This window comes from Eulemur rufifrons, chromosome 4, assembly GCF_041146395.1.
Source record: "Eulemur rufifrons isolate Redbay chromosome 4, OSU_ERuf_1, whole genome shotgun sequence".
In the NCBI taxonomy this organism is placed as follows: domain Eukaryota; kingdom Metazoa; phylum Chordata; class Mammalia; order Primates; family Lemuridae; genus Eulemur; species Eulemur rufifrons.
The window spans coordinates 61,523,401-61,542,164 of record NC_090986.1 but is presented as its reverse complement, the minus strand read 5'-3'; the positions used below and the strand labels follow the sequence as shown (position 1 = coordinate 61,542,164).

Here is an 18,764-nt window from a genome sequence, read left to right as displayed (position 1 = left end):
CCAGTTTTTGTGTTAGCGGGTTCCAAAGGGCTGACTGTGGGATTTGAGTACCCAGGGATTTTGGTTTGGTGTCCTAGAACTAATCTCCTGGTATATACCTAGGGATGGCTGTCGTTTGATTCTGGGGTGATATGTAAAGACATGGTTCTTCCCTTAAACCATTTATAATCTTGGTAGTCTAGCATAATCTGACATTAAGAGCATGAACTTTGGAGACAAAATACCTGAATTCAGATCACATCTCTGACACCTAATAGCTGTCTGACTTTGGGTAAATTTCTTGATCTATTTGTGCCTCACTGTACTTTTCTGTAAAATGAAAATAATAATAATAATATCTACTTCATATAGTTAAATGAGTTAATGTTTGTGAAGTTCATAGAATACTGTCTGACATAGAGTAAACACTATATAATTTTTTTTAATCTAAAGCACTTAGAACAGTGTCTAACACAAAGTAAGAAGAATATAATTATTGACCATTGTTATTAATTGACAAAGTTTAAATGTAGAGGTAAGTAGAATTAAGGGCATAAATGTAGAGGTAAGTAAAATTAAGGATGAAGTATGTGACTGTGAAACCCAAACAAAAGAGCTGGAAAGAAAATCAGATTTGGATTAATTAGGACTAATTTGGGGCAGTTCTTTCTGTGTGTTAAGCAGAAAGGATACAGTATGAACAGAGTGAATGGTCTCAGAATCAGGAAAGACTTCATGAAGGAGGTAAGTTTAAAGTGAGATTTGAAGAAAGTGACAGAAAAGAATCATAAATTCTCAGGGATGATTATGAGAATCTGCTAGTTAAGCTGTCAGGCTTTCTTTAGCTTCGTAGGATATTTCTAGGTAGATTTGAGTCTGCTTACTTAGTAAGCAATTTAGCTTTGTTTTTCTTTCTTTTTTGTTTATATATCAGGTTTCAATTCTTTCAATTTTGTTTTTAGAGAATACACGTAACTAGTACACCAGCACTTTCTGAGTAATCTTTAGGAAAGATATTTAGTGATTTAAGGAGAAAAATACTCCTTCATCTCATCAGTTACTCTTAAATAGAGAGTAGACTAAAATATGATTGTAAACCTGCTAGGGGTTACCCTGGCCAAAATAACACTGGGCAGGAGTGCTGTATTCCCTACATTCCATACTCATGGCAGAAGTTGCTAATCATTCTTACCACTGTTTCTCCCCAATTCTGCTTCTAGTTTCAGAATCTATTTCATCATACTACCGGAGGTACCTGCTACTAATCCATAATAATTACTCAGTATATATCAGGTACTGTGCTAAGCATGTTACATACATTACTTACAACATCCCTGTGATGTTTTACAGATGAGGATACTGAGTATCAAAGGAATTAAGAAACTTACTCAAGGTCATAACAGCTGAAAGCAGGAGAACCAAGATTCCCACTGATGTGTTTGACAATTAATTTAACTTTCAGGATCACCAGAACATGACAGGAAAAAACAAAAGTGAAAGATTATCAATATAGATTATTGTGTAGGAGTAAAGAAGGTAAATGAACAAGGAGCAAAGAGGAGTTCACAAACGTGGAGAATGTCAGACAACATAGAAAGGAAGACTCAGGGACTGCCCAAAGAAGGTAATGAAGCAATCTCAAGAAAGAAATCATTAAAAGATCAGCAACAACAAAAAAGTAGTGTGATAGATGAATTATGTTAAAATTGATAGCAAATTAGAATAGAGGGAAGCAGTTAAACTTTGCCAGGAAGAAACATATACAGTGTTTAGAAAAGGTGTAACAGCCAGAAAATACAGGCCTATAATGAAAATTCATAAACTATAATTGCTCTAGAGTTGTTGTGGTAGCATTGTAATCGTAGTATATGTGCAACTGGTCTGGGAAAAAAAATTAGAACAATCAAAATATTTGTACATTAAAGGAATAGGTATAACATTGCAATAAGCAACTTTGAATTGCCCATTATTGTTGACTTTGATTTTGGTTTTGTTTATAATCAGAAAGGGAAAATTACCAAGCCTAAATTTAGTTTATTTATGAGAAAAAAAGCATCACATTTTTCATGATTTTGAGTAATGAAATACAACTTTCTTAAAATATCTGTATTTTAATTTTTATTATGCACTTTATTCTTTTGTCTAGTTATAGGTGACCAGGACACATCTTCATTAACAGATGCTGTAGAGCAAGTTGCAAAGCAACAACAATCGCAAGCTTCAGAAATAGAAAAAAACAAAAAAGTTCTGTTCCATATGCAGGTAACCTATTTTATACAGTTTTTTAATGTCTTTACTTTCTTCAAAAGTATACTAAATTAGTGACCAGGAAATTATTAAGAATACTTAATATTGGGAGTTAACATTAAATTTACTCTCTCTCAATTATTCTGTTCTTCCTAAGTAAAGTCCGTATGAGTATTTCAGTTTTATGGAACAGTTTACCCTCCCAATATATAAAAATCCAACAGTGTCATTGCAACTGTAGTATAAGCATTTATTAAGTTGGTGCAAAAGTAATTGCAGTTTCAGCTGTGAATTTTAAATCATTATAACTAGGCTCAAATGCATCTTTATTAATCAAAATAGGAACCATTACAGTCAATACATTTTTGCCAACGAGAAATAAGTTTGTTTATTCTTGTAGCATAAAAATCTATGCTTTGGGATTTGATGAATTCTTGGAAAGCATTTTCTGCATCCTGCTGGTTGTGGAAACATTTTCCCTGCAAAAAGTGGTTGAGACACTTGAAGAAGTGGTAGTTGGTTGGCGAGAGGTCAGGTGAATATGGCAGATGAGGCAAAACTTCGTAGCCCAATTTGTTCAACTTTTGAAGCTTTGGTTGTGCAATGTGTGGTCAGGCGTTGTCATGGAGAAGAATTGGGCCCTTTCTATTGACCAATGCCAGCTGCAGGCATTGCAGTTTTCAGTGCATCTCATCAAATTGCTGAGCATACTTCTCAGATGTGATGGTTTCACCAGGATTCAGAAGGTAGTAGTGGATCAGACCAGCAGCAGACCACCAATCAGTGACCATGACTTTTTTTTGGTGCAAGTTTGGCTTTGGGAAGTGCTTTGGAGCTGCTTCATCACTGGTTGTTGTATAAAATCCAGTTTTCATTGCACATCATAATCTGATGGAGAAATGGTTCCTCATTGTTGCATACCGTAAGAAAAGATAATATTTCAAAATGACCATGTTTTTGATTTTCAGTCAGCTCATGAGGCACTCATGTATTGAGCTTTTTCACCTTTCCAATTTGCTTCAAATGCCTAACAAACAATTGTAGAATGGTTGACCTTGAGTTCTTCAGCAACTTCTCGTGTAGCTAGCTGTAAGAGGATCAGCTTTGATCATGGCTCTCAATTGGTCATTGTCAATTTCTGATGGCCAGCCATTGTACTCCTTATCTTCAAGGCTCTTGTCTCCTTTGCAAAACTTCTTGAGCCACCACTGCACTGTATGTTCATTAGCAGTTCCTGGGCCAAATGTGTTGTTGATGTTACCAGTTGTCTCTGCTGCTTTACGACCCATTTTGAACTCAAAAAAGAAAATCACTGAAATTTGCTTTTTGTCTAACATCATTTCCATAGTCTAAAATAAATATAAAATACACAGCAAGTAATAAGTCACTAGCAAAAAACATAAAGTGAGAAATGTGCATTAAAATGATGTATAACATAACCACATTTATTTAAGAATGTATTCCAATATCAAACAGCAAATATCAACAGTGCTAAAACCGCAATTACTTTTGCACTAACCTAAATGTAACCTAACATGTCACATAGAATTATTTTAAATTTACTTATTTGATAGTTTTTCCTAAAATGCTGCATTGAAGGAAGGTTAAGTTTTAAGCCAGTGTTTTAAATGCTGTGGCTTGTGAGTTATTTGTTGTAATTGAACATTTCAAGTAGCCTCTCTCTCTATTTCTTCCCGTTCATAATATATTCATAATCCCATTACAGGGAATATGGGAGCCATGCTTGGTTTTTGCAAGCAGCATAATTAGATATAACTATACTCTGTAAATATGACTAAAGAAATGAAAATGAAAACCATATCTTTACTTGTGCTTTGTAACGGTTGTTATTAAATATGTCATAGTAATGAGAAGAATAGGCTCTGGAGCGGAACTGCCTAGTTTGAAAGGCCAGATTTGCCCACTTCTAGCTCCATGATTGAATTTGCCCCTATTTCCTCAGTTATAAAATAGAGATAATAAAAGGACATACCTGTAAGGTTTTCATGAGGATTAAATGAGTTAATTTGTAAATATATGTAAGGGATCCTTGATGAGGTCCAGGTGGATAATATAGGGCCTGATTTTGACATTGACTTTAAGTATCATAGATATGTATGTATGTATGTATGTTAGGAAAAAAACAGAATATATAGGGTTTAGTACTGTCCATTGTTCCAGGCATCAACTGAGGGTCTTGGAATATATCCCACTTGGATAAGGAGAGACTACTGTATCTACCTGGGATTAGCATCAGATCCCACAAGTTAAAGGGCTCAGTCCCAAGACTGCCCCTACTTCGGATACCAATCATAAGTCCCAGGCACCCACACTTCTGACCAACTGGCTGTAAATCAGAGGTTCCCACAACCCACCCTGCAAGGTTTGAAAAATTTTTAGAATGACTCACAAAACTCAGGAAAGCACTTTACTTACCATTACTGACTTATTATAAAGGATGCTACTCAGTAACAGTCAAATGGAAGACAAGCATAGAGCAAGTATGGGGGAGGGAGCATGTATGGAACTTCCATGCCCTGTCTCTGCACACCACTCTCCCAACACCTCGATGTGTTCAGAAACCCAAATCTCTAAAACCCCTTAGCTTAAAGTTTTTTAATGGAGGTTTCATCTCTTTGGGATGATTCCTTATTAATTCAATCTCCAGCCCTTCTCCCATTCAAAGCTTCTATTAATAATCAAGGATTGATCTTTCTGACAACCAGCCCTTATCCTAAAGCTATCTAGGAACCTACCAAGAGTTAACTCATTAAAACAAAAAGTGCTCCTGTCACCCTTATTGCTTAGGAAATTCCAAAGTACTATGGTAGATGTTTGTCCCCTCCAACTCTTATGTTGAAATTTGATCCCCGATGTTGGAAGTGGGGACTAATGAGAGGTGTTTGGGTTATGGAGGCAGATCCCTCATGAATAGATTAATGCCCCCCTTTGGGGGTGAGTGAGTTCTCACTCTATTAATTCCCCTGAGAGCTGGTCATCAAAAAGAGCCTGGCAGCTCCACCACCCTTGATTCCTCTCTTGCCACTTATTAATAATTGCTGAACCCCACACTGCTTCCTCTTCACCTTCTGCCATGAATGGAAGCCACCTGAGGCTTTCATCAGATGCAGATGCCCAATCTTGAACTTTACAGTCATCAAAATTGTGAGCCCTATCTTTTTTCTAAATAAATTACCCAGCCTCAAGTATTCCTTTATAGCAACACAAAATGGACTAAAAGACGAGGGTTTTAGGAGCTTTGTAACAAGACCAGGGACAAAGACAAAATATCTTTCTATGATGCCATACTACCTGATTTTAATATTTATTATATAGTAATCAGGACAATATGATATAACCTAAAGCTAAACATATAGATCCATGGAATGAAATAAAGTGTCCAGAAATAGCATGACACATATCTATTGATTTTGGAAGAAATGCCAAGACAATTCATTGGAGAAGGATAATCTTTTCAACAAATAGTGAGGAACAATTGGATATCCTCATATGAAAAAAAAAAAATCAAAAACCTCAAATTTCACCTCATACCATATACAAAAATTATTAATAACTCAATATGACCCATAGGCCTGAATGTAAGAGTTAAAACTACAAAATGTCTAGAAGAAAACATGGGAGAAAGGCTCACTGATGTTGGGTTTGGCAACAATTTCCTTAATAGGACACAAATATTTGATGGATTTCATAAAATTTTTTTTTTTAATTTGCTCCTCAAAATACATTGTTATGAAAACAAAGATTAGGTATCCTTGCTAAGGCCCTTTGGGCATTTGGGTTGTCACAGACTGGGAGAAAATATTTGAAAACACATCTGGCAATGTATTTAAATTTGCATTATATATACACAACCCATTAGAATGGCTAAATCTAAACAGACTGACCGTACCATGTTGGTGTAGTAGTTCCATCTAACTAGGACTCTCAGTTAGATGGAATATAAAATGACACAACCAATTAGGAAAACAGTTTATTGTTTCTATCCCTACCATATAATCCAGCCATTTAACTGCTATATATTTATCCAAGAGAAATAAATGTATAGGCCCACTGGAAAACTTGAAATAACCCAAAGGCCTATAAATTAGATAATCAATAAACAAAGTATGGTTTACTACTACAATGAAATACTACTCAGCAATAAAAAGGGAAGAATTATTGATATATACATCAACACAGATGAATCTCAAAATAATTATACTAACTGAAAGAAGTGAGACTGAAGAATATATTAAATGATAATTCTATTTATATAAAGTTCTTGAAAATCAAACTAATGTTTAGTGATAGAAAGCAGATCGGTGGTTGCCTAGGAATGGAGATGTGGGAGTGGGGTGGAGTGCAAAGCATCAGGAGGAAGCTTTTGTGGATAATGGCTATGTTGATTGCCTTAATTGTGGTAATGGCTTCATGAGCATATAAGAATGTCAAAATTCATCAAACTGTAAAGTCTAAATATGTTGAGTTTATAGCAATTTTTCCTCAATAAAGCTATAAGCAAAAAAAGAGAGACAGAAGAAGGGAGAGAGAGAGAGGGAGAAGAGGAAGATAAAGGAGGAAGAGGTGGAGGAGGGGAGGAGATAGAGGAAAAAAATATAATTCTAGCGTAAGGGTAGAAATGGATTAAAGGAGAAAGGTACTAAAGCTAATAAGAAAAGTTGGCAGTCAATTATTAATACATTTGTCCAGGAAAGAGAAGAGGTCATGACCAAATTAGTGGAAATGTCATCTCTCACTATATTGATCAGTAGAGTTGATAGCCTGACATATCTGCCAGTTCATGGGTCCCTTTCCTGACCATTCCTTGTGCATCACTCATTCACTCTTTTAATAAATATTTATTGAGCATCTACTTTGTGCCAGTTCCTGTTTTAAGCACTGGGATGATGGTGGTATAGGAGACAAACAAGGTTCCTGTAACCACAGAGCTTACTTTCTAGTCAAGGGAGGCAAGCAATAAAGAAATAAAAAAAATGAAGATGATTTCAAAGATTGATGTGTTACAAAGGAAATGCAGCTGGGTAATGTGTAGACAGTAATTCAGGGATGAGAGTGGGTGGTTAATTTATATTTTGATTCAGGGAAGACTGTTCTGAGGAGTAATAAGCTGAATTGTGAAAGACAAAAAGACCCAATGGGTAATAACTAGGGGTAGAGAATTTTAAGGTAGAAGGATCAACAATTAAAAATGCCCTTAGGTAGGAGGGAACTAGGCATATTTAATCAAACGAAAGGCTAGAAGAGAGGAGAGTAGTAGATGAGAAAGGTGGCAGAGTAGATAGGGACTAGGGCATCTATGGCCTTGTAAACCACTTTGAGGAATTGGAATTTTTTTTTTTTTATTAATTCAGTGGAACAACCACTGGAGGATCTTGAGCAGGGAAATAACGTGATAAGATTTATGTTTTAGAAAAATTCTTCTGCCTGACATGTGAACCCTAGTTGGGGAACTGGGGAGGATAGAAAGAGGGAGAAGAATTAGAAGTTAGGTCACACTATGAAAATTGTTCAGAAGTGAATTGGGAGTTTTATTCTGGGGGCCCAGCCATCAGACTTGCTGGGAAATAGATGGTGAGGGGTAAGGGAAAGGAAAGAATCAAGAATGACTTCTAGGCTTTTGGGCATCCAGGTAGAAAGTGGTACAGTTTATTAAAATCAGAAAGACAGGGAGGAGTATGTTTGGTATGTAAGTAAAATGATTTTTCCTGAATATGTCTACTTGAGATGTCTTTTAGATATTCAAATTGAAATGTCAAATGGGCATTTGAAATATCAGAGCTAGAGGTAGAAACTGAGGCTCATCAGTACATTTTACTTTCAGTGAACTCACCTCTCCTGTCTCTACCAGGAAAAGGATAGAGGGGTTTGCCTTTCTAACATAGTGCCTTCCTCTCAACGAATTATTTATTTAAAGAGGATGACCATACTAGATAGAAAAAAGGAGGATGGCAAATGGCCTGCAGAGTTATTTCGGTTGGAGGATCTGAAGAATTTGAGGAACGGTTAGATACAGATAATAAAGTGAAGGGAAGAATTCGTGGCTCCCAAGGTGGTACCATTACCTAAGTTTAGGAATATAGGGATGTGGTAATTTAAACTTTTGGTCCCTATTTTTTCATCCCCTTTATATATCCACACCCTTTGCCATATCATTACAATGTTCAGTGCTCTCCCCCAATGGTGGCCACACTTCCACCCTGTGACTCTGAGTTTGATCATGTGACTTGCTGAGGTATTAGCAGATGTGATTCAAGTGAAAGCTTTAAAAAACTCTTACATAATTGAACTTCCACTCTTCTGCATCTGCCATTATCCTGAGAAGAACATGCCTGGGCTGGCCCGCTGGAGGAGGAGACATGCGTAAAGCAAAGCCAAGACATCCCCACCAGCCCAGTTAAAGCCAACTTGTATCATCTTATAACCAGTCAACCCCCCAGACATTTGAGTAAACTGAACTAAGATCAGCAGAACCACCTAGCCAACCCCAGATGCTCCTAGTCACATCAGCAATAAACCACTTATTTGTTGTTGTATGTCACTGAGGTGTGGTTCTGGCAATAGATAACTGATACAAGAGGGAATACACTAGGGTCTGGGGAAGGATTAGTCTAGTTTTCAAACATGATGAATTTGAGATGGCTGGTGCCAGCTGGGTGTAGAACTCAACAGCCACTTATATTCTGTGAATCATCAGCAGATACTGTAGCTCAAGATGTGAACATAGATGAAATTATCCAAGGAGTATATATACAATGAAAAGAGGAAATGACAGAAGACCAAACTCTGAGGAAAATATATATTTGAAAGAACTATTGAGATTGAGAAGGAATGCTCAGAGATATCTAAGGAGAACCAGAAAAGAGTGGTGGAATGGAAACTGGGTTTTATAAGAAGGCACTGGCTAGCAATGCCAAATGCCCCAGGGAGGCAAACTAGGTATCTTTATACTCATTTTACAAATGAAGAAACTGAAGTTTGGATGGGGTAATTAAGTTTGTTATGCATGATCATACAAGCTAGTAAATAGCAGTAAGGGCACTAGAACCTAGATTTTTTGATTCTTAACTCAGGGCTCTATCATGTTTATCATATTGTCTTTCTTGAGTGTGTACTTCTGATGTCCATAACTATTAAAATGATTATAAAATATCTTTTACATATAAAATATTAAGATAAAATGATGCAGTTTTAATACTTAGAATTATATGAACATTAAAAAATAAGAAATCTATAATTCTCAGATCCTTCTGAGATTATAAAATAATTGTTACTTTACTGCATGTTTTCTTCTATATCAGTTTTTTTAACTGATAAATATATATTTTATGCTAAGTGATTTTTCTACATGCATTATGAATCAAAACAATGACTTTCCTCTCATGTTTAATATCATGAATTAATAATGGTACTATTAAAATATATTACAGAATGAACTTCATGAGCTTCAAAAACAAATAGCAGCTGTCTCTGCAGAAACTAAAGAAACAGAAAGACAAATTTATCATCAAGATGCTGCCATAGAGAATACCAAAATTCAATGTGATAGCCTAGAAACTCAAATCAAATCCTTACATTCAGAAAATGTGAAGCTCAAATTTGACATAGAAATGGCCCAAGAAGATTTTGAGGAGCACATGATAAAATATAATGCATACTATGTAAAAATAAAAGCTCATAAAGATAGTTTGGGGGAGGTAGAAAGCAAATGGTCATTTATGACTGAACTCCATGAAAAACAAGATCTTGTTAAAAAACTAAAAACAATGAAAGAGGAACTTGTGCAAGATCTCCAAAATCCAGGAGGGAACCGAATAACACAAGTACAGGTTTGAATTATTACTTAGCAAAATTTTTCTATTACTCCTTTTTTGTAAATACATATATTAAATGATAAATTCATCATTAAGTTAATAAAAATACCCATAGCTATTCTACTACATTCAGAAACTTTTAACAATTTCTAAAAACTTGAATAAGTATATTTATTATATAACACTATCTCAAATGTGCAAATGCATTATGGAAACATCCACAAATCCCCTGTGGATTTGTGGAAATATATGGTCAAACAAAATCACAATGAACAATTAATTCATTTGTTGCAGAAAGTGTAATTCACAAAAATGTCGAAGCCTTAGCTTCTGTGCTAATGGATCCAGACCAATTCAAATCAATTTAGTATGCTTAATGCTGTTATGCAAACAATATGAATTAATAATTACACCCTAAGCATCTCTTTCTCTAACTATGTTTTGAAGACAGTGGAAGATACAAACTTAAAATATAGATCATTTCTTGCTAGAGAATGCTTGCACTGTTGTTGGGCATGTGCCACCATAACTATTACTTTCCTTTATGTTTTATTTTCATTTGGTTTTTAGTTATATGTTTTCAACTCTAAGGTAGGTTTGTCTGAATAACAGTTCTTTATTCTGTACACACATAGAAGTAATATCCTAATCATATTTATCAAAATTAAATTTTGATTTGGCTAGTTTTCTTAAATTATAGAAACACTGAAAATCTTGAATTTATATTGACTGTTCCTTTTTTGACTTGTATATTTCAAATTTTATAAACATGCAGGAAGACGTTACAAAGTTAAAGGATAAAATTATAGCTGTAAAAGAATCTATCGTCGAAAAAACTTGTTTTCTTGAGGAAGAAAAAAAGACACATGAAAAACTAAGAAAAGAAATAGAGGTAAGTCTTAATAATCTAGATTTTGTTGTTTTATGGGACCATTTCTGAAACTTATATTAATATTTCTGTAGTTTACTCTCAGTACTCAAAACAACTAAAGAACAAGAAAGAACTACAAAGTTTAATGGATAAATACAAGTCATTAATAGATAAGTAGAGATAACCTTCTCATTCAAAGATGTTCAAATAAGTGAATGTATTCGAACAATACAAGCGCTCACTCCTATTTAAATCTAGCACAGAATTTTTCTAGCTTTCATCTGACCAACAATTAGGTATCCAATTAATGGCTAGAAAGCAGAGGTTATCTAATCAAAAAAGGATGCCCGTTCCTAGACATCAGAGACTCCTCAAAATAGAGTAAAAGGCAATGGATATCATTGCCTGTTTTTATATATTTTGGAAGAAGAGAGCTAAAGAGAAGAGAAGAGGATAAAGGTAATCTATAAGTCATTGACCAAAAAGTTGTCAAAGTATAAAGCATACAAACACAAAACTTCAAATATAACTCATTAAGCAACAATCTCATTTTAGTTCAAGCCAAAAAAAAAAAAGTGCTATTTGCCAAGTCCAAGAGTTTGTAGGCAAGGGATACCAGAGCAGTTAAGAAGTTTTTAGCAAATGATGAATGCAGTAAGCTATGTTTTGTGTAAGAGACATTGTGTAAAGCATATAGCTTACTGTTGCTTAAATTTTGTACAATCTGAGCTCAAAATTTAAAAGGATAGGGAAAACATTGTTGTACTTTCAGAGCTAATAGGGGGTCATGAATAAAGCATGTTTAACTTGGTACAATACAACATGTAGCTGCACAATTAACAAATGCATTCATTTATTGAAGTCAGCAACAGAAATGATTACACAAGAAAAATTCAGAGAAGCAAAGGGAAAAAAGGTAAACTAAAGGCAGGATAATAATTATTCAAGTAGAAGGATTGATAGATCATATGGTAGTCCTATTTTTAGGTTTTTGAGAAATCTCCATCCTGTTTTCCATAGTGGCTATACTAATTTACATTCATACCAACATACATAGAACTACCATTTCATCCAGCAATCCCACTAGTGGATATTTACCCAAAGAAAAAAAGACATTCTATGAACAAACAAACAAACAAAAAACCCCACCTGCACTCAAATGTTTATTTCAGCACAATTCACAATTGCAAAGATGTGGAAACAATCTAAGTGCCCATCAATACATGGATGGATTAACAAAATGTGGTATATGTATACCATGGAGTACTATTCAGCTATAAAAAATGGTGAACTAATACCTCTTGTATTAACTTGGATGGAACTGGAGACCATTCTTCTAAATGAAGTATCACAAGAATGGCAAAACAAACACCACATGTACTCACCATTAAATTGGAACTAATCGATCAATACTTATGTGCACATATGGAAATAATATTCATCGAAATAAAGCAGGTGGAGGGAGGAGGGAATTGGTAAATTCACACCTATTGGGTACAATGCACACTATCTGGGGGATTGGCACCCTTATTATAACTTTGACTCAAACTGTACAAAAGCAATTTATGTAACCAAAACGTTTGTACCCCTGTAATATTCTGACATAACAACAACAACAAATGAATGCAAAGACAAAATCACAGGAAGAGTAAAAATATTTGCAAGACACACACACACACTCACACAAACACACAAAGAACTTGCATCCAGAACTTATATATAAAGAACTACTAGCACTTAATAGTAAAAGACATACAGCCATTTTTTAAAATGGACAAAGTATTTGAACAAAAACCTCACAAAAGAAGATACAGGATGGCCAGTAAACACATGAAAAGATGCTCAACACCCTTAATACCAAGGAAATGCAAGTCAAAACCACAATGAGATACCATTCACACCTTTTAATCTTAGAATGATTAATGTTTCAATGAATGATAATACTGATGTTGAACAACTGGAATGATCATGTATTGTTGGGGAGATAATAAAATGGTGCAACTGTTTGGAAACTGGTTTGGCAGTTTCTTGAAAAGTTAACGTACACCTACACTATTTCTTTTTTTTTTTTTATTTCAGCTTATTATGCAGGTACAAAAGTTCAGGTTATATATATTGCCCATGCCCCCATCCCCCCGAGTCTGAGCTTCAAGCATGTCCATTCCCCAGACAGTGTGCATCGCACTCATCATGTAGGTATACACCCATCCCCTCCCCCCAACCCCCATTTCTGTCTGATACTCAATTGTTTTTATTCCCAAATGTGCACTTAGGAGATGATCAGGGAAACCAATTTGCTGGTAAGTATATGTGGTGCTTATTTTTCCATTCTTGGGATACTTCACTTAATAGAATGGTTTCCAACTCTCTCCAGGAGAACAAAAGAGATGCCATATCACTGTTATTTCTTATAGTTGACACCTACACTATTTCTTAACAATTCATCTCCCAGGTGTTTACTCAAGAAAAATGAAAACATATGCCTTTAAAAAAACTTGTATATGAATTCTCAAAGCAGCTTTATTCTTAATAGCCTCAAAATGAAACATCCCAAAAGTACCTGAGAAGGAGAATGGATAAACAAATTGTGGTATATTTATATAATGGAATACTACACATAGTATATACAAATAGGTATCTTTTCCATCCCTATTATTCTGTCATTTTATTAGTTCATTTAAAAGTAGGCACTTTACTATATTGAGATACCACTTCACATCCACGAGGATGGCCATAACCAAAAAGACAAATAACAACAATTTTCAAGGATATGAAGAAGTTGGAACACTCACACATTTCTTGGGGGAAAGTAAAATAGTGCAATCATTCTGGAAAAGTCTGGCGTTCCTCAAATGGTTATATATAGAGTTACCACATGACCTAGTAATTCCATTCCTAGGTATATGCCCAAGAGAAGTGAAACATATATCCACACAAAAATTTGCACATGAATATTGATGACAGCATTATTTGTAATAGCCAAAAAATGGAATTAATTCAAATGTCCATCAGTTGAGGAACTGAATAAATAATGTGGTATATCATACAATGGGCTATTACTATTTGGCAATATAAAGGAATGAAGTTCTGATACATGCTACACCATGGATGACCCTTAAAAACATTATGCTTTGTGAAAGAAGCCAGTCACAAAAGACCACTTATTATATGATTTTATTTATATGAAATGTCCAGAATAGGCAAATGTATATGAAGAGAAAGATTAGTGGTTTTCTACTGCTATGGGTGGGGGTGGAGGAATGGAGAATGACTGCTAATGGCTAGTGGATGATGAAAATGTTTTAAAATTGATTGTGGTGATGGTTGCATAACTCTGTGAATATACTAAAAACAATTGAGTTGTACACTTTAAAGGATGGATTTATATAGTATGTGAATTATAACTCAATAAAGCTGTTTAAAAAAATATTGAGTGTTCTATGTATAGCCAACACTAGACATCAGAAATTTTGACTTTATTTACTTTCTCATGGCCTGACACCAAGACTCTTGCACATTCAACTGTACTTCATTGCCTTCCAGTGTATCATCATCTGGCTCAGCATAAAGAGTGATTTATTAATAGTTAATAGCAGGGAAAGGAACTACATGATCTCCTGGATCTTTTAGATCTATGGATCTGTGTTTCAGTGAACCAATAGATACCAGAAATGGGAAATGGAACCATTTGTCTTAACTGATGTTAAAAGAAAAACTTTAGACAAACTAAATTTAACAAAGCTTAACGGAACAAAGAATTCAAGAATTAGGCATCCCTCAGAACCAGCAGAGGTTCAGAGACCTCTGCTCTACAACGTGGGCAGGCAGCATTTAGGGGCAGAAAATGGAAGTGAGCTATAGAAACAGCTTGATTGGTTACAGCTCAGCGTTGCTTTATTTGAATGGCTCTGATCCGTTAGCTCTCTGTGATTGAAGTTTAGCTGTTTGCTGTGATTGGCTGAGACTCAGCTATCTGTTACAAAAGTATACTCGTAAGGTAGGTTTTCAGTTAGTTTAAATAGTAAATTAGGTTGCAGTTCCTTACAAAGGGACTCAAAGCACAGAATACCTCAGGCCAAATTTAGTTTAACACTGGTAACTGCTCTGACAAGTAGAACGTACTCCATCATGGATGCTTGGGTTCAAATCCCAAACACCATCATTTGCTATCTATGAAAACTTGGTCAAATTACTAAAACTCTTTGATCTTTGGTTTTCTCACACAAAAATGAGGATAATAATATACCCATATCATAAGGAATTATGAGAATTTAATTATATGTAGAAAGCTCTCAGCATAGCATCTAACATGTGATAAGTGTTGAATAAATACTTAAACAATTACTGTTTATTTTTATTATTATTTACAGTGAATAGTTTCTAAATAAGTGCTTTCCTTTTTAGAGTAGTCAAAATATCCTTTATAGCTATTTACAATTTATATTTCATAAGCCCTATTGATATGTGCTTCTCTTTTAATAGGTTCAACATAAGAGATATGATGCAATTCTTAAGCGTTTGCGTTGTCAAGTGAACAAGCTTCAGTCACATAGAAGACAATGGCAATGGAACATTCAACAACTGGAAAAAACTGCAGCTGAACTCAGAAAATGCATTGGAATGCAAGAATAACATTGCCATTTGACAATGTGGAACATAGATCATGCCAACAAAAATTATGGTACAGAATGTTGAGAAAATCTTTTGGGTTCTTAATAATGAGCATCTACTATCAGAAGCCTGTCTTAATGACAGATATATATATATTTTTTGAATGAGTCATCCATTTGTTAAAGTACCTTCCAACCCTACAATTGATAGCAGTAGATAGACAATAGGAATGCTATTGACTGTGTAAGATGAATTATACTCATGAGTACATGTTTGTAACTATGTTTGCATTCACTGCCCTATGAAGTAAAAATTTAGAAGAAAAGAAACATTTGGATTTTCAATGATTTAAATTGTTAAGGTATTTAAAAATGGTTGTCTGTTTTAAACTTTTTATTAGAACTTATTTTATTTACAACTGCCTTCACAGTAGCCCATAAATATTGATATTTATAATGATGTTTTTATATATTCAATGCTTCAGATATTCTACTCAGTTTTCTCTTTTATCCGGAAGGCAGCAATCATTTTTTCTTTGTTATTAAATGACATATTGTAGAGTCTTGCAATACATAAAATCTTTTGTTCACTTTTCTGTCTATAAATTCTTTATTCCTATCATGACTAAAGTTATAATATCATGTAAGGTAAACTCTTAAGAGTGTTAATTATTATAGACTAACATTTTTTTTCCTCATTGGAAGGTAAATGGTATGTCCATGGCAATAAATCAAATGTTTCTTATCCCTTTCAAGATAAAGTGCCCCCTTTCATGGCTCCATTGAGTGAAATACTTAGAAACAAAACCAAAATATTAATTATTGAAAATATGGTTTTAAATATGCACTTACAGTATTAAATGATTTCAAACAAACAACATCAAAAAGATATTTCAAATCCATTTTCTCCTCACCTTTCTATGTGCATGAGATTTGGTAAGAGTATAGCTGATATAACACCTGATATTAATAATCTTATTATATCTAACATTAATAGTTTTATTATGGCTTATCATGGCTTACTATGGCTAACACTTCAAATGGTTTATCCTGTAACACAATCAGTTTTGGTCTATGACTCAGAAAAATAGCTACAGATGAAAATGTTTAAACCTACAGATTATGGGAAATACCCACTATGCTCAGCTGAAGACAAAGCTGAACCAAATGCTGATTATATAAATATATTTTGATGTAATCTGAGTATTAAAAAGGTTTTCTTGCAGTTATACTTCATCACTCTATTAATAGCTTATAAAAGAAAAATTCTAGCTTTCTAAACTCTTTAATTTTATAATGGGATTCAAAATATTCCAGCCTGAGCAAGAGTGAGACCCCGTCTCTACTAAAAATAGAAAGAAATTATATGGACAACTAAAATATACATAGAAAAAATTAGCCGGGCATGGTGGCGCATGCCTGTAGTCCTAGCTACTCAGGAGGCTGAGGCAGTAGGATCGCTTGAGCCCAGGAGTTTGAGGTTGCTGTGAGCTAGGCTGACGCCATGGCACTCACTCTAGCCCGGGCAACAAAGTGAGACTCTGTCTCAAAAAAAAAAAAAAAAAAAAAAATTTATACATGGTAACACCTTGAGTTATGTTTTTGAAAGTTTATTCTTCAATTAAGATATAAAGAAAATAGGTTTAATCTGCTTAAGGTAATGTGCCCTATTTGTGAAAGTAATTTTTAATGTAGTTTTCTAAAACATCCTTACTTATGATACATGTGCCTTTAAAAATTTTTGACAGTTAAAAAATTATTTGAAAGAGAAACATTTCTTTCCTTGCTCTTTCTAATCTTGAAAACTATTTCAGGTAATAGAGGTTTTCAGATTAATTAAGAAGAACTAAATCTTGAAGCATCTCCAGCCTGATGATTTAGTGGGTAAATTGTTTTGTCATCAGGGGCAGAGCTCTGGTCCAAGTGTCATTCTCTGACCTCACTGGCCCCTGCAGAGATGTAATGCATTCTTCCTGGTGGCAAGCATCATGTTCTGTCTATGCTGTACCTGCAGTCGTTTTCTCTAGTCTCTTGTCCAATCACAAGACCTCTTCTACTCTTATTTAATTTTCTCTGTATGCTGGACGAGTTTTATTTTTCGGGACCTGTTATTCTATCCATGCATTTGTTGCCACTCTGCTTTCTGGTATAAACTGAGTTTTATAAGGTTCTCAGCACTTTGAACAGCTCAGCAAAAATTTTCTTTCTCAAAATACCCAGTCTCCTGCAAAGGGAAGCAAAGCTATGATGTCAAGAATATTGTTTCTACTGTGGACTTTTTAAAAAAGCCTAATTTGAAGCTCAAAGCTAACAAATAACTTCTTAATTCTCAGCAGTATCTGGCCTGCTAGGTGCTATTACCTACATCTGCGGTCCCCAAGCCCCTGGACCGGTACCAAGCTGCACATCACTGCCTGAGCTCTGTCCCCCGCCCCCCACCACCTCCCCATCCGTGGAAAAATTGTCTTCTGTGAAACTCAGGAACCAGGCCGCACAGCTGGAGGTGAGTGGCGGGAAAGCAAGCGAACCTTCATCATTGATGAGCTGCGCCTCCCCCTCCTCTCCTTCCCACCTCCTCCCTCTTGGAAAAATTGTCTTTCATGAAACTAGTCCCTTGTGCCAAAACGGCTGGGGACCGCTGACCTAAATGATGAGTAAAAGGTAACTAGTGCAAGGAAGCAGAAGGAGGAAAGAAAACCTCAGTTAGTATCTCAAAATATTACTACATGGGAAATCTGTGGGCAAATTATAGTTGACTAATATAAAAAATGATACATACTTTTAAGATACTACGGAAATCACCAGATCATACACATTAAAGCCAGTCAAGTCCGCCATCATGAACACTTTCATGGCTAGCATAAAATGATCTACATGTTCTCTGTTAGGCCATGTCTCTTTCAATCACTTGATTAATCATGCTATTTTCCATTCAATTCTCAAAATAACGGTTTAAGGTAAATATTAGCATCCCTCATTTACAGAGGGAGATATTGAGGCTTCACAAGTTAAGTAACTTGCCTAAGATCTCATCACACAGGTTATCAGAGGTAGAACTGAAATTGAAAGCCCTAAATTAGCTACATGGCATTATAAGAAAATTATTCCAAGGATAAGCATCATTTTTACTATAAATAATAATTATACATTTATCATCTTGATAGATTACAAGGCATAGAATAAATTTAATCAAAGTGAAATTTTATTATTAAAAATAAACAGCAC

General features: G+C 34.8%; 1 protein-coding gene across 1 annotated transcript; it reads left to right on the top strand.

Moving 5' to 3' along the window:
* Positions 1-1,557: 1,557 nt before the first annotated feature.
* Positions 1,558-18,368, top strand: CCDC122 (coiled-coil domain containing 122). Its single transcript, XM_069467220.1, has 6 exons — positions 1,558-1,603; positions 2,132-2,241; positions 9,675-10,073; positions 10,834-10,950; positions 15,412-15,610; positions 17,873-18,368. Exons 1-5 carry the CDS (start codon positions 1,558-1,560, stop codon positions 15,559-15,561), a joined length of 822 nt encoding a protein of 273 aa, XP_069323321.1. The 3' UTR covers positions 15,562-15,610; positions 17,873-18,368.
* The last annotated feature ends 396 nt before the right edge of the window (positions 18,369-18,764 follow it).